We start from the raw sequence: 18738 nt of genomic DNA, 5'->3' as shown, positions 1-18738 counted from the left end.
CTTAAAGCTGGGGTTGGTAGTCTCGGAAAACTAGCATGAATTTGAATTTAGCATTTCCTCATGACTCCGTCTTACCCCTCCCCTCCTCCCTCAGAGCTCCTCCAAAACGACTCCCCCCCGCTCACATGCACGAGCGCCGCTGACTTGCGACCTTATGATGGTGACTGATTCAAAACCGGTCCTCACCAAAACATTATCATAGTGAAAGTTAAAAGCACAAACAAACATGGCTGCTGTTAGTACTCACAACTGTCAGTTGTACCAGTGACACGATATCAGGAGAAAAGTTATAACACATATAATACTGTAACAGCTCTACTGTTTGTTAAATGTGTTCAGTGTAGATGTTCTTAATTCCTACAGTGTTGACGGTTAGTGAAGGCATCAGGAGAGGTGTAGAGTGTGTGAGCGGTAGAGAGGAGAGACGAGGAGAAGTTCTTCATTCATTCAAACATTGATTGTTGTTTTGTTGGTTGTCGTGATCACGGCCGACAGTGACCGGTTAGTAAAGATCAACGTGTTCACGAATCGGCTCGTCATCCCTACAGCGTCCGGACGGACGCTACATCTACATTTTCTGTAGGACTTACTAAATGTCATTCATTCTTCTGCTTGTCAGAGCCCCCATGGTGAGAGCTTTTTAGACTCTGATCTGGACTATAGTCCTGAGCAAAGCACATCATCGGGTCAGAGGGGACAGGCCCGAGGTTGAGCGAGAGGGGCAGTCAATAAAGTCAGGGGAAGCAGAGGCAGGAGACGGGGACGAGTAGTACATGCTGGGGAAATGTACGCGCAGGAGGCGGGCAGAACGGCAGGACGGGATTTGAATGGTTTAAAATTTTGGCACCCAAAAAACGGTGATTGGTTGTTGTTTTCCCAGGTTTACTCTGGCTGTAGATAGCAGCTTTTCTTCGCTCTTTTTTAAGAACACATTATGTATTGATTGCCATTAGGACATAAAGATCATTTTAACCAGTATAACAAAAAGTGTATCTATATCTGATTACCTACCCCAGCTTTAAAGCTCCTGTGAATAGTTTTAGGTTGTTGTGAAACAGACTGAAAGTAATACTGATGTCTCTTTATGTGCTATACAAGCAAACTAAACCATCAGCATAGAGACAGACCATTTTAAATCTGTTACAGGTAATGTGTTAAACCACTGCTGAGTGCATGTGTCAGACAGAGTGGTAGAATCAGCCTTTTTTCCATTTCAGGTTCTCAATGAGTTATTACCTGCTGAATGAAAACAGGTAGATCGTTTTTGTGAAAAATAAAAAACTTTGAACACATGTAAAGGACAAAACCAGCTTTGTTTTTAGGGGTACCAAAATCCACACAAACCAAAATTTCCTTACTGGAGCTTAAACTGACATCTGACTGAAAACCTGCCAAAAGGTGAGATAGCTCCAGTTGTTACCACCCCTAAATAGATTTTCTTGCATCAAGAGAAATCATGTGCACTTAGATAAATCAGAGTAAATATCCGTGATCGTTAGTGCTTCTGACTTCCACTGCCGCACTCACATAAAAGAATAGAAATGAAATTCCATGACTGAACAACAGTACATGAGATATTATTTGCAGGGTGTGTGACTGACACTCCTCATGTATGTCTCTCCGGCAGCACTTGAAGATGCAGTTGAGGCCCTGTCCAGCGGGGGAGCCATTGAGCAGCCTCTCATTCGCCCTCAGCTCACCTTGATTCATGACTACAGCCAGGCTCTGGAGCGCTACGACGACTACGAGGACGATGAGGGGGAGCTGAGGGCCGAGAGCAACCTGGCAGAGAAATTCGGTGGGTTTCCTCCTCCGAAGCGTTAACGGCTCATTATCATTAACAAAAACCTGTATCCCATTACCTGAGTGTGACTCCCAGGAGGTGTAGACTCATTTACTGCAGGCAGAAACAGACCGCCTGGTGGGGGTTAATTACTGAGATTCATGTTTGCAGACTGTTGGTACACACTGTATCAGTACAGCTTCCCTGGCAAGAATGCTGAAGCTTATAAGACCTGGCAGCTGAACAGAGCCTGAACAGGAAATCAGAGGGTCTGGTTTGTGTTATACAAACTTAATAAACACTTTTCTACAACAGTTAAAGTTGACATTTTGTTTTTTACTTAAAATTGACACGAGCAACGCCTACAAACAGTTGTGGCATTTGCTGGCCTGACAAATGTTGAACAGGGTTAGAACACTGTCTACTTTAATACACTTTGAGACAGGGTGCAGGCTTTTTTCCATTTTTGCTGATTCCTTCTTTCTTTTGCCTACGTGCTAATCCTAATTTCCATGAAAGGTTCAATACTCTGTCAGCATTGACAGTTTTACAAGCCTCTGACATTTAATGAAGAAAATCTGTGTTGAGCCTTCACCTGGTGAACATACTTGATGTTTGAACTTTAGTTTTATTCATCTCCTTGTTGTTTCCAGTGTGTTTGGATGACACATTCGGCCATGACTGCAGTTTGACATGTGACGACTGCTCTAACGAAGGTGGATGCAACCAGTGGAAAACTGGCTGTGACTGCCCTGATGGCTGGATGGGCATCGTCTGCAACCAGAGTGAGGATAAAGATACACAAATACACACATGCACACAATTACTGTGATACCATGAACAGTTTGGCAATGAAAACCCTTTAATTTTTTAATCCCACAGCATGCTCTGAGGGATATTTTGGGAAAAACTGCTCCTTCCCCTGTAAGTGTAAAAATGGTGCCAGCTGTGATCCGGTCACTGGGAGCTGTCGCTGTCCACCCGGGGTCAGTGGGGACTTGTGCCAAGACGGTGAGTTCAGTTGACAGAAAAGTATTTGTTTCTCAGTCTACAGTGAGACCGTGTCTTTCCCACCACAGCATGATCTCAGAATGTACTCAGTAGTTATCTGGAGTTTACTGAGAGTGGGTTTCTTTGTGCAGGCTGTCCTAAGGGCCTCTATGGAAAACAGTGCAATAAGAAGTGTAACTGCGCCAACAACGGGCGCTGTCATCGGACCTACGGAGCCTGTCTGTGTGATCCCGGTCTGTATGGACGCTTCTGCCACCTCCGTAAGTCCCAACATTACCAGAATGCAAAGCTTGATCTCTCATATCAGGATTAAAGGAACATTGCTAGAATAGTCTTGTACCTACTTTTATTGCAGCTGTAATTTCTTCTTCATATCGTACTTTTCTCTGTGAAATCATCGCTCTTTAAACTCTGTGTCTCCTGTTTTTTTCCTCCTCCAGCGTGTCCTAAGTGGACTTTTGGTGCCGGCTGCTCTGAAGAGTGCCAGTGTGTCCAGCAGAACACACTTGAGTGTCACCGCCGCCATGGCACCTGTGTCTGTAAACCTGGTTACCAGGGTAACGCCTGCAAGGAAGGTGAGTCCGTTGTCACTGTGCACCACTCATGAAATAGCTTTACTTATATTTACTGTGCTCTGTTATAATTGTCCTATCTGACGTGAAGAGAAACCTACATCACGTCCATGCATTAACATAGGGAAACAAAAATAGTCATGGCCCCAAAATTGAAAACTCCTGCTTATTGTTTTCAACAGTGGTGGAAATCATCTTTGCATGCCTATAAATAAAGTTTCTCCAGTCTCCAGTGTAGCTAATATGACAGAAATATCTCAGTCAACATCCCTGGAGTGTCGTTGTATAAATTAGAAGACCTACAGCAGACAAAGCAACTGTAGAGATTCTGTAAGGAACTTTCTTTCAAGTCAGTTTTGACGTGTTTCATCCTGTCTAGTACACATTTAAAAGTCCTCTGATGAAAAAATGCCTTCCATGCGGTCTATTCTTTCAAGTGTATCACCATCAGTATTTTCCATAGACAAGACTAGACACCAAACAAGACTAGACAAGAAAGAGACAAGACTAGATAAGAAAGAGACAAAACTAGCCAAGAAAGAGACAAGACTAGACAAGAAGGAGACAAGGCGAGACAAGACGAGACAAGACGAGACAAGAGAGAGACAAGACTAGACACGAAAAAGACAAGACACGAAAGACTAGACAAAACTAGACAATACCAGACAAGAAAGAGACAAGACTAGACAAGACTAGACAAGAAAGAGACAAGACAAGAAGAGAAGGAGACAACCCACAGAGCAGATCGGTCTGGGCCAGATCTGACGTCAAGCCAGCACTGCTGGCTGACTGATGGCATGGCAAGTGATATATCAACCGGATGTGGGCCAAGTCCTGCAATGATGGCATTGTATACAGTTGCGCTTGAGACACGAAAGAGACAAGACTAGACAAGACTAGACACCAAAGAGACAAGACTAGACAAGACTAGACACCAAAGAGACAAGACTAGACACCAAAGAGACAAGACTAGACAAGACTAGACAAGACTAGACAAGACTAGACAAGACAAGACAAGACAAGAAAGAGACAAGACTAGACACGAAAGAGACACGAAAGAGACAAGACTAGACAAGACTAGACACGAAAGAGAGAAGACTAGTCAGGACTAGACACGAAAAAGACAAGACTAGTCAAGACTAGACAAGACTAGACAAGACTAGACAAGACTAGACAAGAAAGAGACCAGACAAGACAAGACATTACAAGACTAGACAAGACTAGACACGAAAGAGACAAGACTAGACAAGACTAGACAAGACACGACACCAAAGAGACAAGACTAGTCAAGACTAAACAAGAAAGAGACAAGACTAGACAAGACTAGACAAGAAAGAGACCAGACAAGACTAGACTAGTCAAGAAAGATCCAAGACTTAACAAGACTAGACTAGAGAACAAGGAGACAAGACTAGTCATGAAAGAGACTAGACAAGACAAGAAATAGGCACAACAAGAGAAGAAAGTCTAGGTAAAAGAGACAGTTTTAGGATAGGATAAAGTGACACGGTTGGTTCATCCCATGTGATGTAATCTGTGTTAAGAGGTATACAATTAGACAAAGATATAAAGTATGGTGTGAGGTAATTATACTGTAAAGTGTAATAGAAATTGACAATAAGGAGTGTAAGGAATTAGCATTAAAACAGAGCATAAGATGTGGCATAGTTAAATCTGCACAGTGTGTTTTTAAAATATTGAATTTCATCATTTCATGAAGCAGATGTCTTTAAATTTTGACTTCTCTGTTCTGTCTCGACTCCAGAATGTAACCCTGGTATATACGGAACTGGCTGTGAGAAGAAGTGCTCCTGTCCACCTGGAGTGTCGTGTCATCATGTCACAGGAGAGTGCCAGAGAAAATGTCCTGCTGGTACTCATGGAGAGAACTGTGATCAGGGTAGGTGTAACATGCTCTCCTTGGCTTTAAGTGTCCTTTGAGTTAAGTTCTGTTCATAGATGTCTCTGGTCTGTCTCTCCTGTGTCAGACTGTCCAGAGGGCAGGTTCGGAGCAGGCTGCGTGCACGCTTGTAACTGCACCAGCGCCCCATGTGACAAAGTGACCGGACAATGCAAGTGTCCACCAGGAACGACAGGGGAGCACTGTGAGAACTGTGAGTGCTGAAAAAAGTAACCACTCAGATTCAACATGATGTGTTAGAGTCAGTCTCAGTGATGTCATCTCTTTTCTCCCAGTGTGTCCTGAAGGTTCCTGGGGTCCAGGCTGCACACAAACCTGCCCTGCGTGTGAGAACGGAGGCGTGTGTGATAAACACAATGGGTCCTGCAACTGTGCTCCAGGGTTTATGGGCAGACTCTGCCACAACTGTAAGTATCAACACTGAGCATCCTTAGTTTCCATAGCGACATGCATCAAACAGGGAACCATCTGAGGAGCTTTGTGGTGTATGGAAATGTTGCAGCACTGCAGTTTGGAACAAAAGCAAAGCAACATGTCAGAAGACAGAGGAGAAGTTCCTCTCCGGAGGTATTAACTAAAACCCTTCATCCGCAGATTTTCACTTTGGAGGAATCAATTTATTCCATTTTTAAAAACCACCGGCTCTGAAGGCATCACTCGGCGGATGAATCATAATTAAGACTGTCATGGGAACTTTCTTTGCCTCCATGCAATCTGGTGGAGCCGGTTATGGTAGATTAGTCTAGCGGTTGAGATGTTTTTTTTCCATCTTGCAGCGTGCCCGAGCGGACGCTTCGGTCAAGGATGCTCAATGAAGTGTGTGTGCGAGAACAATGCTCGCTGTGACCCGGTGAGCGGGCGGTGTACCTGTGCTCCTGGCTGGACCGGACACCACTGCAGGAAAGGTAACAGTGCTGTAAAAGTATTCTTTAGATCAGCTTATAAAAGGAGAATCATGTAAGACGTGATATTTTCTGCTGCAGCTTGTGATTCAGGACACTGGGGGGCCGACTGTGCAGAAACATGCGACTGTAGGAACGGAGATGGCAGCTGTGATGCTGCGACGGGACAGTGCAACTGTGAGGCTGGTTACACCGGGACACGCTGCCATCAGAGTAAGTTATGTGTTTCTACTAGAGATAGACCGATATGTTTTTTTCAGGGCCGATACTGATTGTTAGTAGTCAAGGAGGCCGATAACCAATATTTGGAGCCGATATTAATTTGCAGTAAAAGGGAAATATTGCTGTCAAAATTTTGAATAATACAAACTCCAACACTTACCATTGTCTAAATGCCTTTAAGCATATATGTTTATTAAACAGCTTTTCAAATTTACAACATGTTAAAGGTTTTATTTTATCTTAGACAATAGACATCTTTGTTTTAAAATTCTAACAAAAAGTGCAGGGAGCTCCCAGGCTCAGCAGCATGTCTTATAAAGTTAAATGAAAACTAATGAATAGCTCCCTAAAGTTTTCTACAGTGAATAAAGTTTTCCAAAATGTCAATATAACTGAAATGTTAATCTTTCACTTATCTTTGTTTTATGGGGATATTTCAGTGATTTTGAAATGGGGTTGTATGGGTTTTAAATCACTAGTAATTGTAGGGGCCACAACGGATGCTGCTCAGCTCGTCTCCTGTAATGAGAAACTGCAGGGAGAAATGAACACAAGCTAGGCTATGGTTTCTGCAGACAGTGTCATTACTGCCACGTGATTTAGAGAATTTTGAGCCAAAATAACCCAGTTTTAAATTGATCTCTTATCGGCCGTCAGATTTTTAAAAAAGGCTGATGCCGATATGTGTCAAAATGCCGAATATCATAATCGGTCTATCCCTAGTTTCTACTCACAGCATTCAAAGACCAAGGTGTTTATGAGTTCCAGTTGGCAAAGCTTTGTTGTGATGGTATCATGTTTAGTGGCCTCGAAACTAAAAATGCTGCACATCATTTATTACTTGTGGTTACTCTATATAGATAATTTTGTTGTGTTTACATATTTTAGATACTGTTTGTGTCATTTTCATTGCTTTTTGTGACTTTGAGTCAAATATGTATCATATTCTCTCAGAGTGCCCAGATAGTATGTTTGGTCTCGGCTGTCGTCATCGCTGTCAGTGTGATAACAAGGCGCTGTGCGATCATGTGAGCGGAGCCTGCACCTGCCAGGTGGGATGGACCGGAACCTTCTGTGAAAAGCGTAAGAAGAGCTCCTCCACTACAAAGCGAACTTCATCTGCCAAATATGTATTTCTGCTGTTGACAGGGATTCTTTAAACCTCTGAGTGTGTGTTTCAGCGTGTCCTCAGAGCTTCTACGGACTGGACTGTCAGGAGAAGTGCTTGTGTCTGAACGGTGGGAGCTGTGATCACGTCAGCGGGGTGTGTTCCTGTTCTTCTGGCTGGATGGGTCCACTCTGCAACCTCAGTGAGTGACAGAAAGTTCAAAAGTTTGCACCTGCATGGCTTCTGTTTTATCTCAGAAAGGACATACATGTTGCAGCGTCAAAGCACAGAGAGCATCTTTGTACGTCTGACTCACAGTGGAACAAAAACTCACTCACTTTCAGAGTTATTTGGGAAAACCCAGCTCAGTCACACATGAGAAAGCAGCAACTGGATGTTCCCCATGCTGCGGCCTGGATCACTTTCCAAACTCTGGAATTTCCACTTTTGATCATCAGAGTTCACGAAGAGGTAATCATATTGTTTGTCCTTCTCATGGCAGCGTGCCCGACTGGTTCCTTTGGGGAGGGATGTAACCAAACCTGTAGCTGCCGTAACGATGGCATCTGCCACCCTGCCAGCGGACAGTGTGGGTGCACGCCGGGCTGGACCGGACCCAACTGCACAGAAGGTCAGTGAACACAACACACACCAAAGCGTTTCTCTATAAGATTGGTAAATACAAAATCACAAACAGTTGTTACTTTGTGTTTGTCCTCCCAGAATGCCCTGCAGGGTTTTACGGCGCTGACTGTCGGCAGCGCTGCTTGTGTCAGAATGGAGCCACCTGCAATAAGAGCAATGGAAAATGTACATGTGCTAGAGGATGGACGGGTGCAGCATGTGAACTGGGTAAGACTCAGAGGTTCTGTGAGTAAGAGTGTCTGTATGTTTTTCCACAAAACCACCTTCTGACAGATCCTTGAAAGAAAAGTCATTTATTGCAGTGTTGGTCAAATGTTTTGACCTTTTTGCCACTAGAGGGGAACACCGGAGGGGCCAACACTTTTTTTTCATAGATTCAAAATGTTTTTAGTTAGCGGTGTCAAGATAAAGTCAGGGGAATGTTTGGGATACTTTTATTGCACCTACAACTTCCGTAGTTGTAAACTGATTATTCAAACAGCTTCATTTTTGCTTCAAAATGTGTTTCATAAAAATCAATCTTTACTCACACGGCGCCAATTTTATTACAGCTGTAATGTCAAGAAACTTAAAAACAGTAGACCGTACTCTGGGGGAATCCACGGCAAGCATTTAGCATAAAGTAGTGGCCCAGAAAACCTTTCAACAGGAAGAAACCTTGAGCAGAACCAGACTCATGTTGAACAGCCGTCTGCTGTGACTGTGTTGGGCTTGGAAAGACAGATGAAGATGCAGATAGAAAGAGATGGAGACAGACAAACAGAGCGACAACAACAACATGCTGTTTTCTTGCTTTGTCAGGCTTATTATAGCAGTAGCGCTGTGTTCTATTATAAAGGGTCATTGTTCCCAAAATGATCATGCTCATATTTAAACACAAAAGTAAAACACTGCTGGAAAGAAAACCAAACTCCCCTGTAACCACTGCTGCAGATGTCTGTTTTCACTATCCACATGCAGAACCTTGTGCATGTGTTTTCTTCCAGTTTTCTCAATCACATTTTTCCTCTTGCTTGTCTCTTCATCAAGGGTCTAAGATCACTCCCTTGCGTAATTTTTATGCTGATTACATCACTATTTACTGCGGTTCAAAAGTGGCAACCTCCGGTCTCAAAATATGAAGCCCATGCCGAAGTGTTATAAACTCAAATTCATCAAGAATCCGCTTGAGGCTGGCTGCAGAAACACCGGAAACCACATACACACTAATTCAAAAAAGTCGATTTTTGCAGCATTAATAAACATGTATATAGCCTGATTCAAAAAACGGCTCGGCTCTATGTAGCTTATCTCTCTATTGGCACACACTGTACGGGGGTGAATTTTTTTGTAACGCGACTTTTCAGAAGATATTAAGATTACGAGTTTTTGCCAAAATAAGGACATGACTGACTTGACTCCCGGATGGGAACATATAGCTATTGGCTAGGAGGCTTAAACTCTGCCCCTTTACTTCACACTCTGCCTGGTTGAGTTCTGCATTTCCAATATGGCTACCGCCGTCGATTGGCTTCAAAACAGCGTTCAGGAAGTGATGGGTGACGTCACGGATACTACGTCCATATTTTCTACAGTCTATGGCTGTTCATCATTGATTACGCAGGCTTTTGAGTTTTTGCTGTAAGCTCTTCAAGTGAGTTATCAGTGAACATCCCACTGATCTTGACATCCACTGGAAAATCTATAGATCTATTTACAAACATAGTAGTAGTTGGATTTTCTTATTGATCGGAAGCTGTTGTTCCAATCACATAATGCCAATTTGTTCTCCAATCTCAGTGTAAAGCTAAGCTTCTAGTGGACTGACACAGAACAACAAAGTCAAAGGTGTGCCAACAAGACAAAACACTAACAGATGTGTTCACACTTTTCTTTGTTGACGTGATTTTAATGATTAACCCAGTGAAGACTCACTCATCCTCAGCTATACAAACCAGCCCACAATCTGCATTCTACCCCGTCGTGCAAGTTTACAATGAATTCTATACCTAAACAATTCAAACAGTGTTCTGTGGTTGTTTCACTGTGCTCAGGAAACACATCAGTCTGAGTTGAGTCTCCTGCCTGAGCTCATCTGTTTTCGCCCACAATCTGGCTCAGAACGTTTCTGCACCACAGACAGAGAGTCTGAGAGTTCTGCTCTGTAAAAGTCTCAGTCGACCCGCCAGTGACTTTCTCCCCTTTGAGCGCCGCATCACACACTATCCTCCCTCTGTGACTGTTACAGCCTCTCACTGTCATCGTGCCAGGACCCTCTGAGCTCAGGAAACCTCTAATCCTGTCACAGGAACGTCTTTACCCACTAAACTCTGCGGCTCATAACTCTGATGTCAGACTCCATACTTTATAAAACTATAAACTTGTGGAATAAAACGCAGGCTCAGCAACATTCCTCTATTGTATGTGGTTCACATCATGTTGTCTCTGTTCTCTTTCACATGTCTTTTCTCACATGTGTGTTTCTCCTGTGTGTTTTCAGAGTGTGCAGTGGGACGGTTTGGGGAGGACTGCCAGCAGCTGTGTGAGTGCGAGAACGACGGTCAGTGTGACAGACAGAGCGGGCGGTGCAGCTGCAGCTCCGGCTGGATCGGAGAGCGCTGTGAGAAAGGTGATCAAGCAAGCGAAACTAATAAACCTTCAGGAAAATGGTTACCTCAAGGGAGCTGCTGCAGTGTGGAAACTGTACATCATGAAATATAGTGTGAATCATTCCACTTTGCACTTTCCCATGTCAGCATGTGAACCCGGCCTGTTTGGTGTCGGCTGTGAGGAGAGATGTCAGTGTGTGCACGGAGCTTCTTGTCACCATGTCACAGGAGAGTGTCAGTGTCCACCCGGCTGGAGAGGAAAACTCTGTGATAAAGGTACAAACCTGCAAAGAGAGGGGACTGTGGTGCTCTTGCATCCTCTGCTGGATGGAGCCTGTCCCTCTACTTCAATAATGAACCCAGCACTTATACATATACAGTATATATTTATATATGTATAGTATCTACTTGCAGATAATACTTACATCCCGTCACATAATATCCTTACACCAATTAGTTTCTCTTGACTGTGTTTCTACCACTCCGACGTCTGTCTTCTGTCTATATGACACTTTATAAATGACTTTATATGACTTAATAAATCTGTAAAACAATACTTTAACAACACCTGAGTTCCAGTGTAATTGCCTGAAAGATCTTTCTCACATGTGTATTTTCAGCGTGTTTACCGGGTACGTTTGGAAAAGGTTGCATGCATCGCTGCAGATGCGCTCAGGGAACGTCCTGCCACCACATCTCTGGAGACTGCGGCTGTCCTCCAGGATTTACAGGAAATGGCTGCGAACAGAGTGAGGCAACTTCTGCTTTCGCTGCATTGAATGAATCAAGAAGCATTGGAGTTATAAACTCATTCATGCTGCAATAAAACATGCTAGATGACACATTTTTGATGCATCTGAAAGCTGTAACTTCCCTTTACAAATTGCACATGTGACCTCTATCCTCTCCCGTTTATTAGCGTGTCTTCCAGGAACATTTGGACAAAACTGTAACCAGGTCTGTCAGTGCTCACAGACTAACCAGCTCTGCCACCCGGTGTACGGATCCTGTTACTGCGCTCCAGGTTTCCAGGGCCCAAAATGTGACCAAAGTATGAAAAAAAGCATATTTATCTCTCAATATATCACAGAAGAAGCATGTGATAGAAGTAGTTTTAAACCTCTGCTGTTTAATATTTATCTGCAGTATGCAAAGAGGGTCGTTACGGTCCAAACTGTGAGAGAGAGTGTCAGTGTGAAAATGGAGGGCAGTGCACTCCTTCCACTGGAGCCTGTGCGTGTCCTGCAGGGTTCATTGGAGCAAGCTGCAACATCAGTGAGTCTATGTAACACTTAATCTTTTGATACATTTATAATAACTGAGACTATGGGATAATGAGTAACTTGTGTGTGTCTGTGTTGTGACAGCGTGTGCAGTTGGACGGTACGGGGTTGACTGTGCTCGTGCAGCGCTGTGTGGAGAAGGAGCTCAGAATGATCCTGTCACTGGCCGCTGTGTGTGCGTTCCCGGACGCAGAGGAGAGGATTGTGGGAAGGGTGTGTTTACAGTTCTTATTTTGACGCTATTGAAAGATTAATTTAAATATATAAGTGATGTCTAAATGTCAAAAAGAGGTTAAACTGGAAATAGATGTGATAGATGGTCAACAAAAAGGAGGTTATGAAAAGAACTACAATAATTGTAGAAAGACAGCTCAGATGTTACAGAGCGCCACATGATGACAGTGAATTTTGCACAATGCTTATTTCAGTGAATATGCTTGTGCAATAGATAATAACAACCGAGAGTACAAACTCATAACGTGCAATAGCCTAATGGTGTTTCTATCTCTTTCACTTATTAATGTTGTGTATTATGCGTAACATGCAACATTGCTTACGTGTAATATACATTGTTTATGGTTGTCACCGACACATGCCTCTCTGTTTACTTTTGTTGGTTGTTGCTTCTTTTTATTTTTGTGTCTAATAATACTGTGGATGCAGCTTTATTTATGCAACACACAAGTCCAGGACAAATTGACCGAAGGTGAGAATAGAGTGTATCAGATCTTATTGTATTGTGTCGTATCGTGTCATATTGTACTGTAGCGTACTGTATCGTACTGTATCGTATCTTAACGTATTGCACTGTATGCAGGGCGTAAAATGAACTTTAAAAAATTAACACCTCATCTGCCATTGGCTAGTGACCTCCAAAAATTCACCGGCTAAAAACATTTTTCACCGTCCAAATAAAAACGTAAAGTGACATTACTCCGTTTAGCTTTAGTCTGTTCCCCCTCTTGATCGTCTCCTGTCTCTTTGTTTATCCTTTTTGTTTGTGGGGGCTTCACGCCGGGAATGTGTCGCCACATCTTCCTCGAAACGCTCTTCCCCCAGTGCTTCTTCAAGAACAGAGATTGAATAGAACTCCAGTAGCTGACGTCACGCCGTTCCCGACGTACCAAATCACAACACAAGTACAGCTCGCCACAAGGGTCAAAATAGCCTGACGGTCGGCAGAAATGGGCCAAAGTATAAAAACAAAACCTCACATGCAATACAAAAATGTTCCAACGGCTACTTGCGGTTGTGTGTTTTTGATTTACACGGCAAACAAATTTTTTACCTGCCATTGGCGCTTGGCAGGTGATAATTTTACGCCCTGACTGCATCGTATTGTTTTGTTTTCTAACAAATCGTATACTACCGTATCGTATAGTCTATCATATCATATTGGATCGTTTTTTGAGGTGTCATATATTATCATATCATATAGCATGACATCCTATCGTATCATATTGTATCATGCAGTATCGTACTGTATCATATGATATCCAATCACATTAGTTGTTATGGCATAGTATCATACTGTATTGTATCAATTCGTATTGTACTATATTGTATCGTGTTGTCTAGTATTGTATTACATCGTATCTTATTCCATCATATCCTATCATATGGTATTTGATTATGTTGTAACTTATCATTTGACATTGTTTTATATTGTATCAACTTTTATCCTATTGTATTGTATGGAATTACTTAAAATTGTATCTTATCATACTGTGTCATTTTGAGGCACGTATATCATACAGCATACAAGTCATACAAGTACCTAGTCTTTTTTTACCCCCACAGTTCTTACTTCAGAGTAGTGACCCCATCCTTTAAACACCAGGATGATGTAAAGTAACCAGCCGGCAGACATCTGTTTTATCTTTGAGACTCTGTGTCTCTGAGAAGGATCCCTTTTAACCGTTTGTCCTCTGTGCAGCTTTCTATTAGTGTCATCCTGACTCTGTCCTTACTATGATGGATAATGTAGGTCAGGCAATTTTGATGTCTGTTGAAGCTGTACTGTACTGTTTAGTACTGTACAAAAGTGGTGGGTGGCGATTAGCTTTTTTCTAAAGAGCCAAAAACACTGAAATCTGGACGTGGTCTTTCAGTTGCAGAAGTGTTTTATTGAAATGTTTTTTGTATATTTTGAGAGTGAAGCAGAATGTTTCCTTCACTATAATTGAAGTATGTGTGTGTGTGTGTGTGGTTTTTTTTTTTCCTCCTCAGGCTGTGCTCCAGGCTGGTTTGGTGCAGACTGTGTCCAGCGCTGTGACTGCAGTAATTGGGGAGTGTGTGACTCTTTAAGTGGAAACTGTAGCTGTGGTCTGGGCTGGACTGGTGAACGCTGTGAAAAAGGTGATGATACACTTTGATTTATCTTGTTCATAAATACAGTTCATTCTTTGTGCCTGCTTTTGCTCTGATACATGCTGGTTTAACATGTACAGCTACAGTCATTGGATTGATTGTGTATTTTTGTATTTTTTTGTCCCTCAGAATGCCCTGCTGGTAAATTTGGTGCTAACTGCCAGCTGACATGTAGCTGTCAAAACAATGGCACATGTGACAGAGTGACAGGGACGTGTCAGTGTGGACCAGGATACTACGGACATCTTTGTGAGCACGGTGAGAAATGAATACATACACAGTAAAAGAAAGACAGCGTGGTTATTGATTGACACTTCAGATGTTGTCACCCTTGTTAGAAAATGTTAGTGTATTGTTATGTTATGAATGTCAGTTTCAAATCTCATGGTTTGTCTTCCTTGTCCTCAGCGTGTCCTCCTGGTCTCCACGGCCCGCTGTGCCAGCTGCAGTGTGACTGTATGAACGGAGCGTCCTGTCACCCTGTGACTGGGCTCTGCGTCTGTTCTCCAGGACATCATGGGTCTCGCTGCCACAGAGGTCAGTAACACAACTGATGGTTATCTCATAACAGCAACAGAATCAAGTTTTTATATTGCTTGATTTATTCCTGTAAAAATATTCTTCCACTCAGTGTGTGATCAGGGTACGTACGGCTTCGGCTGTGGGAAGGTGTGCGACTGTGAGGACGACACTCCATGTGATCCTGTGATGGGGAAATGCCTCTGCTCTTCAGGGAAGACTGGATCCAGATGTGACAATGGTAATCAGTCATGTACTCATTGTGTTACACACACACACACACACAAACACACACACACACACACACACACACACACACACACACACACACACACACACACACACACACACACACACACACATACACAGTGAGGGGTCTTACAGGTTGCTCATAATGGGGACTTAAACTCATAATTGTGCACTTATGATCAACTAGATAATTTTAGCTGTCAGAGTGTCATTATTATTTTATTTATAAAGTTTCTTGAATGAGCCATCAATGAGCTAAAACATGTTTCAAGAAACTAGCACAGTTACAAACTTTTTACCCCTTGATGAGCTATAATGATAGATTGTATTATGCGGGGAATATTTTACAAATGTGGGTATATAATATGTGTGTGAAATTCATCAGGGCCCATGTGGTGCATGGACTTTATTGGAATCCAATGATTTTTTTGTTTGTTTGTTTGTTTCTTCTTTGTCCAAATGAACCGCACACTTGGCATCCCAAACATGCACAAGAACTCACCAAACTCGGCACACATGTTAGGCCTGGTGAAAAATCCAATATTTTATGGGTCCCAGGCACAGCTTTGTAAAAACGGCTCCACAGTGTCCCCTAGAAATATTCTGGAGTGGGTTTCATCCACATGAATATTGGAGGGAATATATATCATGTCATGACCTACAAAAAAGTGTCTTATCATCTTGGTGAAAAACCAACAGAAAGTCTGCAACTAAGAGTTGAATTCTGGATTTTGGATATGTTTTGGCGATTTACATGGTGCATATTTAAATTCCTCCTTTGGGTTTTATCTGATCTTCTCCAAGTTTGGTCAGTGAATAAATGACACATAGACAAAAACAATTTGTCAAAAGCTTCAGTTTTCATCGTGGGGGTGTGGCCTTGGCCAGGGGTCAAAGTTGCATGGTGTTTTGGCAATTTGGGACTGTTTATCCCTGCTTGCAGCTTCCATTTACATATGTTTGAAATGTGTGTTGTCCAAAAGAGATTATATCTGAAAATTCTCCTATAATGTTAGAAATTAATAACTTAAAAAATGAATCCAGCTATTATTTTCCTCCTCACAAACTGAGAATGTGTTGAAACAGCAGAGATAACCTTTAAAAAGCTCTTAAATGTGTCCTCATATTTGACATTGATACAGGCGATTTAGTCAAAAAACATCTGGGTAATGAGGCATCTCAAAATATTAAAAGGGTAGACAGAAATCATTTATTCTTCAAGAGGAGATGGTGACCTGCCAACCATTTTAAATGACAATTTTGACTTTGCTAACTTGCTTTGTAGCACAGTTTGGTGAGAACTTGAATGCAACCCTCATGACTGTCCATTAAATATCAAGCTACCACCAATACCTGTTAACTGAGCAAATTTGGAATTCCCAAAGATCAAAACACCCCAGCTGAGTTGATTTTTGCTCTTTGTTTCAGACTGCAGAGTGAATCATTATGGACCTGACTGTGTAGAAACCTGCGAGTGTAAAAACGGGGCACAGTGCGACACACGAAACGGCCGCTGCACCTGCATGCATAGCTGGGTCGGACTCTACTGTCAAGAAGGTGCAATAATGACTCACTGACATCACTGACACACATGTATCCCTGCTGTCTTTATCTCCCTTCATCATTACATCCACACGGCGAGCAGGTGACGCTCTGTGCCGAGCCTGGAGTCAGAACAGAAGTGACATTTCAGCTGATTCTGAGAAATAAGAGACCATAACTAGTTAAAGTGCTGACAGCATTCACTTCCTGTCTGTGTTTGCAGACGTTGCATTTTCTTTGTTCTGATCCAATTTGAATGTTTGCTGAGCTGGACTCACTCCTCTTTATGTGTGTGTGTGTGTGTCCTCAGGTGGACCTCCTCGCCTCACCTCCAGCAGCAGTGGCAGAGGAGAATCACAACATGACAACTCATTATAGCACCTGGAAGACTTTAAACGTGGACAGATCAGCTTCTTTTTTACTAAAGTGACTCATGTGAATGAGAGCAAGTTGTAGCAGGCAGCTGGACACCTTCATGGGGAAAAAAAAAGACTCTCTAATGAGAACTGCTGTTTCATGTTTGGACCTGAACGGGATCAGAATTGTGTTTGTGTGTGTGTGTGCCAAAGTGCTCTTTGAACTGTTGAAGCTGGTTTCATCACCCTGACCTCGCTGGTGCAGCATGATTTTTTGCTATCAAAATGGAACATCAAACCCTTTTCGCCAAACGAAACCCGCAGAGTGCAGTGTGAGGAGATTGTGGTTGCATTTAATGCATTTTTTTTTAATTTTGTGTTTAATACCTTTTCCTCAAAATACCTTTTACAGGTGCTGTATATAAAATAATCTTTATTTTATTTCTTTTCCTTTTGTTTGAGGAAAGTATTAGAATGAGGCATTCATTGAAATCATATTTCCAAACTACCAGTACAATGAAGTAGTTTCACATCCATACAATATGAAGTACTTCCAAGACAACACAATACAATGGTGCTTTGGGACTTCATTGTAAGATACAACAAGGTATATATAATTATTCTACATTTTTGTAATAGTATATTATCACCTTAAAGCACAAATTGTTGTTTATATTTATCTAAAACAAAAGCTGGATTTTTATAGTTAAATATGAGTCACTAAAAATGACACAGCTTGAATTAATCTGCACCTTTCTTGAGGTTAAAGGGCCCATCTAATGAAAAACATGTTTTTCCTTGCCTATATGTATATACTTAAGTCACCCTTCAGCTTAGCAACGGAGGATGTAGAGGTAAAAAAACACCTGCTTTGTGTACAAGGCGTTTTCAATAGGCTCCTGTGTTGACGTTACAGAGTTAAGATTTTAAAGGTTAGAACCAGACACACCAACTGCTCTGTTACTGTTTGCCAAAACGAACACAATTGTCTTAATTCTGTCTCAGCACCAGAAAACCAAAGAAGAAAGTGGTTGCTTTTTATTTTTAATTACATCCCCGCTATGCCAATCACTTTTGAAAAGTTACACACTAAACGCAAGAACGTAGGAGTAACACTCAGAGATTGTGGCTGCAACACTTGAACAGTTGCCTCCTCCTATTCTGGGTCAGATTCTGGATCATACGTTCAGTTTATTGGTGGGGTTCTTCTGGAGCGCTTGCCATGTTTGATTTGTTTTTTTTCCACCTCTGCATCCTTCCCTCTAACAACATTCAGACAGCCAATCAGCAGAGTGCCTCATTATCATATCATCCCCGCCCCCTCATATCACTGCATGGATAGTGAGGTTAGGAACTGAGAGGCTGCAGATCCTCCACAGAGGCTGAATTTTTGACATTTGCAAGATAATTAGGACATGTTGTAAACAGCTAGAAATACCATTATATGGGACCTTTTTAAGAGTTTAAATATTTAATTTGAGTCAAGTTTGTGTATAAGTTGCTTCATATTAATATGTCACACAGCTGTATAAATTTTAATTTACACTGTTTTAAAATGCAAATTTTGTTTTTACCACACAATAAAAAGACATTACAGTCTGCTAATGGTAAAAAGCCCAGATTGGAGGTCTCATACCTGAATGTGAATAAAGACAGACACATAGGAG

General features: G+C 42.1%; 1 protein-coding gene across 1 annotated transcript in view; it reads left to right on the top strand.

Annotated features, from left to right (window-relative positions):
• The window catches only part of megf6b (multiple EGF-like-domains 6b), a 72035-nt gene extending 53298 nt beyond the window's left edge, over nucleotides 1-18737 (top strand). The window contains exons 13-38 of the mRNA XM_034682108.1: nucleotides 1628-1798; nucleotides 2437-2568; nucleotides 2666-2794; nucleotides 2926-3054; nucleotides 3235-3369; nucleotides 5132-5266; nucleotides 5355-5480; nucleotides 5563-5694; nucleotides 6064-6192; nucleotides 6271-6402; nucleotides 7366-7494; nucleotides 7593-7721; nucleotides 8022-8150; nucleotides 8243-8371; nucleotides 10644-10772; nucleotides 10900-11028; nucleotides 11373-11501; nucleotides 11672-11803; nucleotides 11899-12027; nucleotides 12120-12248; nucleotides 14265-14393; nucleotides 14535-14663; nucleotides 14814-14942; nucleotides 15037-15165; nucleotides 16602-16730; nucleotides 17026-18737. Coding sequence (XP_034537999.1) covers nucleotides 1628-1798; nucleotides 2437-2568; nucleotides 2666-2794; nucleotides 2926-3054; nucleotides 3235-3369; nucleotides 5132-5266; nucleotides 5355-5480; nucleotides 5563-5694; nucleotides 6064-6192; nucleotides 6271-6402; nucleotides 7366-7494; nucleotides 7593-7721; nucleotides 8022-8150; nucleotides 8243-8371; nucleotides 10644-10772; nucleotides 10900-11028; nucleotides 11373-11501; nucleotides 11672-11803; nucleotides 11899-12027; nucleotides 12120-12248; nucleotides 14265-14393; nucleotides 14535-14663; nucleotides 14814-14942; nucleotides 15037-15165; nucleotides 16602-16730; nucleotides 17026-17093 — 3356 coding nt within the window. The 3' untranslated portion in view covers nucleotides 17094-18737. The remainder of the gene's footprint in view (nucleotides 1-1627; nucleotides 1799-2436; nucleotides 2569-2665; nucleotides 2795-2925; nucleotides 3055-3234; nucleotides 3370-5131; nucleotides 5267-5354; nucleotides 5481-5562; nucleotides 5695-6063; nucleotides 6193-6270; nucleotides 6403-7365; nucleotides 7495-7592; nucleotides 7722-8021; nucleotides 8151-8242; nucleotides 8372-10643; nucleotides 10773-10899; nucleotides 11029-11372; nucleotides 11502-11671; nucleotides 11804-11898; nucleotides 12028-12119; nucleotides 12249-14264; nucleotides 14394-14534; nucleotides 14664-14813; nucleotides 14943-15036; nucleotides 15166-16601; nucleotides 16731-17025) is intronic.
• The last annotated feature ends 1 nt before the right edge of the window (nucleotide 18738 follows it).

Source organism: Notolabrus celidotus, chromosome 1 (genome assembly GCF_009762535.1).
Source record: "Notolabrus celidotus isolate fNotCel1 chromosome 1, fNotCel1.pri, whole genome shotgun sequence".
In the NCBI taxonomy this organism is placed as follows: Eukaryota; Metazoa; Chordata; class Actinopteri; order Labriformes; family Labridae; genus Notolabrus; species Notolabrus celidotus.
This window is presented reverse-complemented; position numbering and strand designations above follow the sequence as displayed.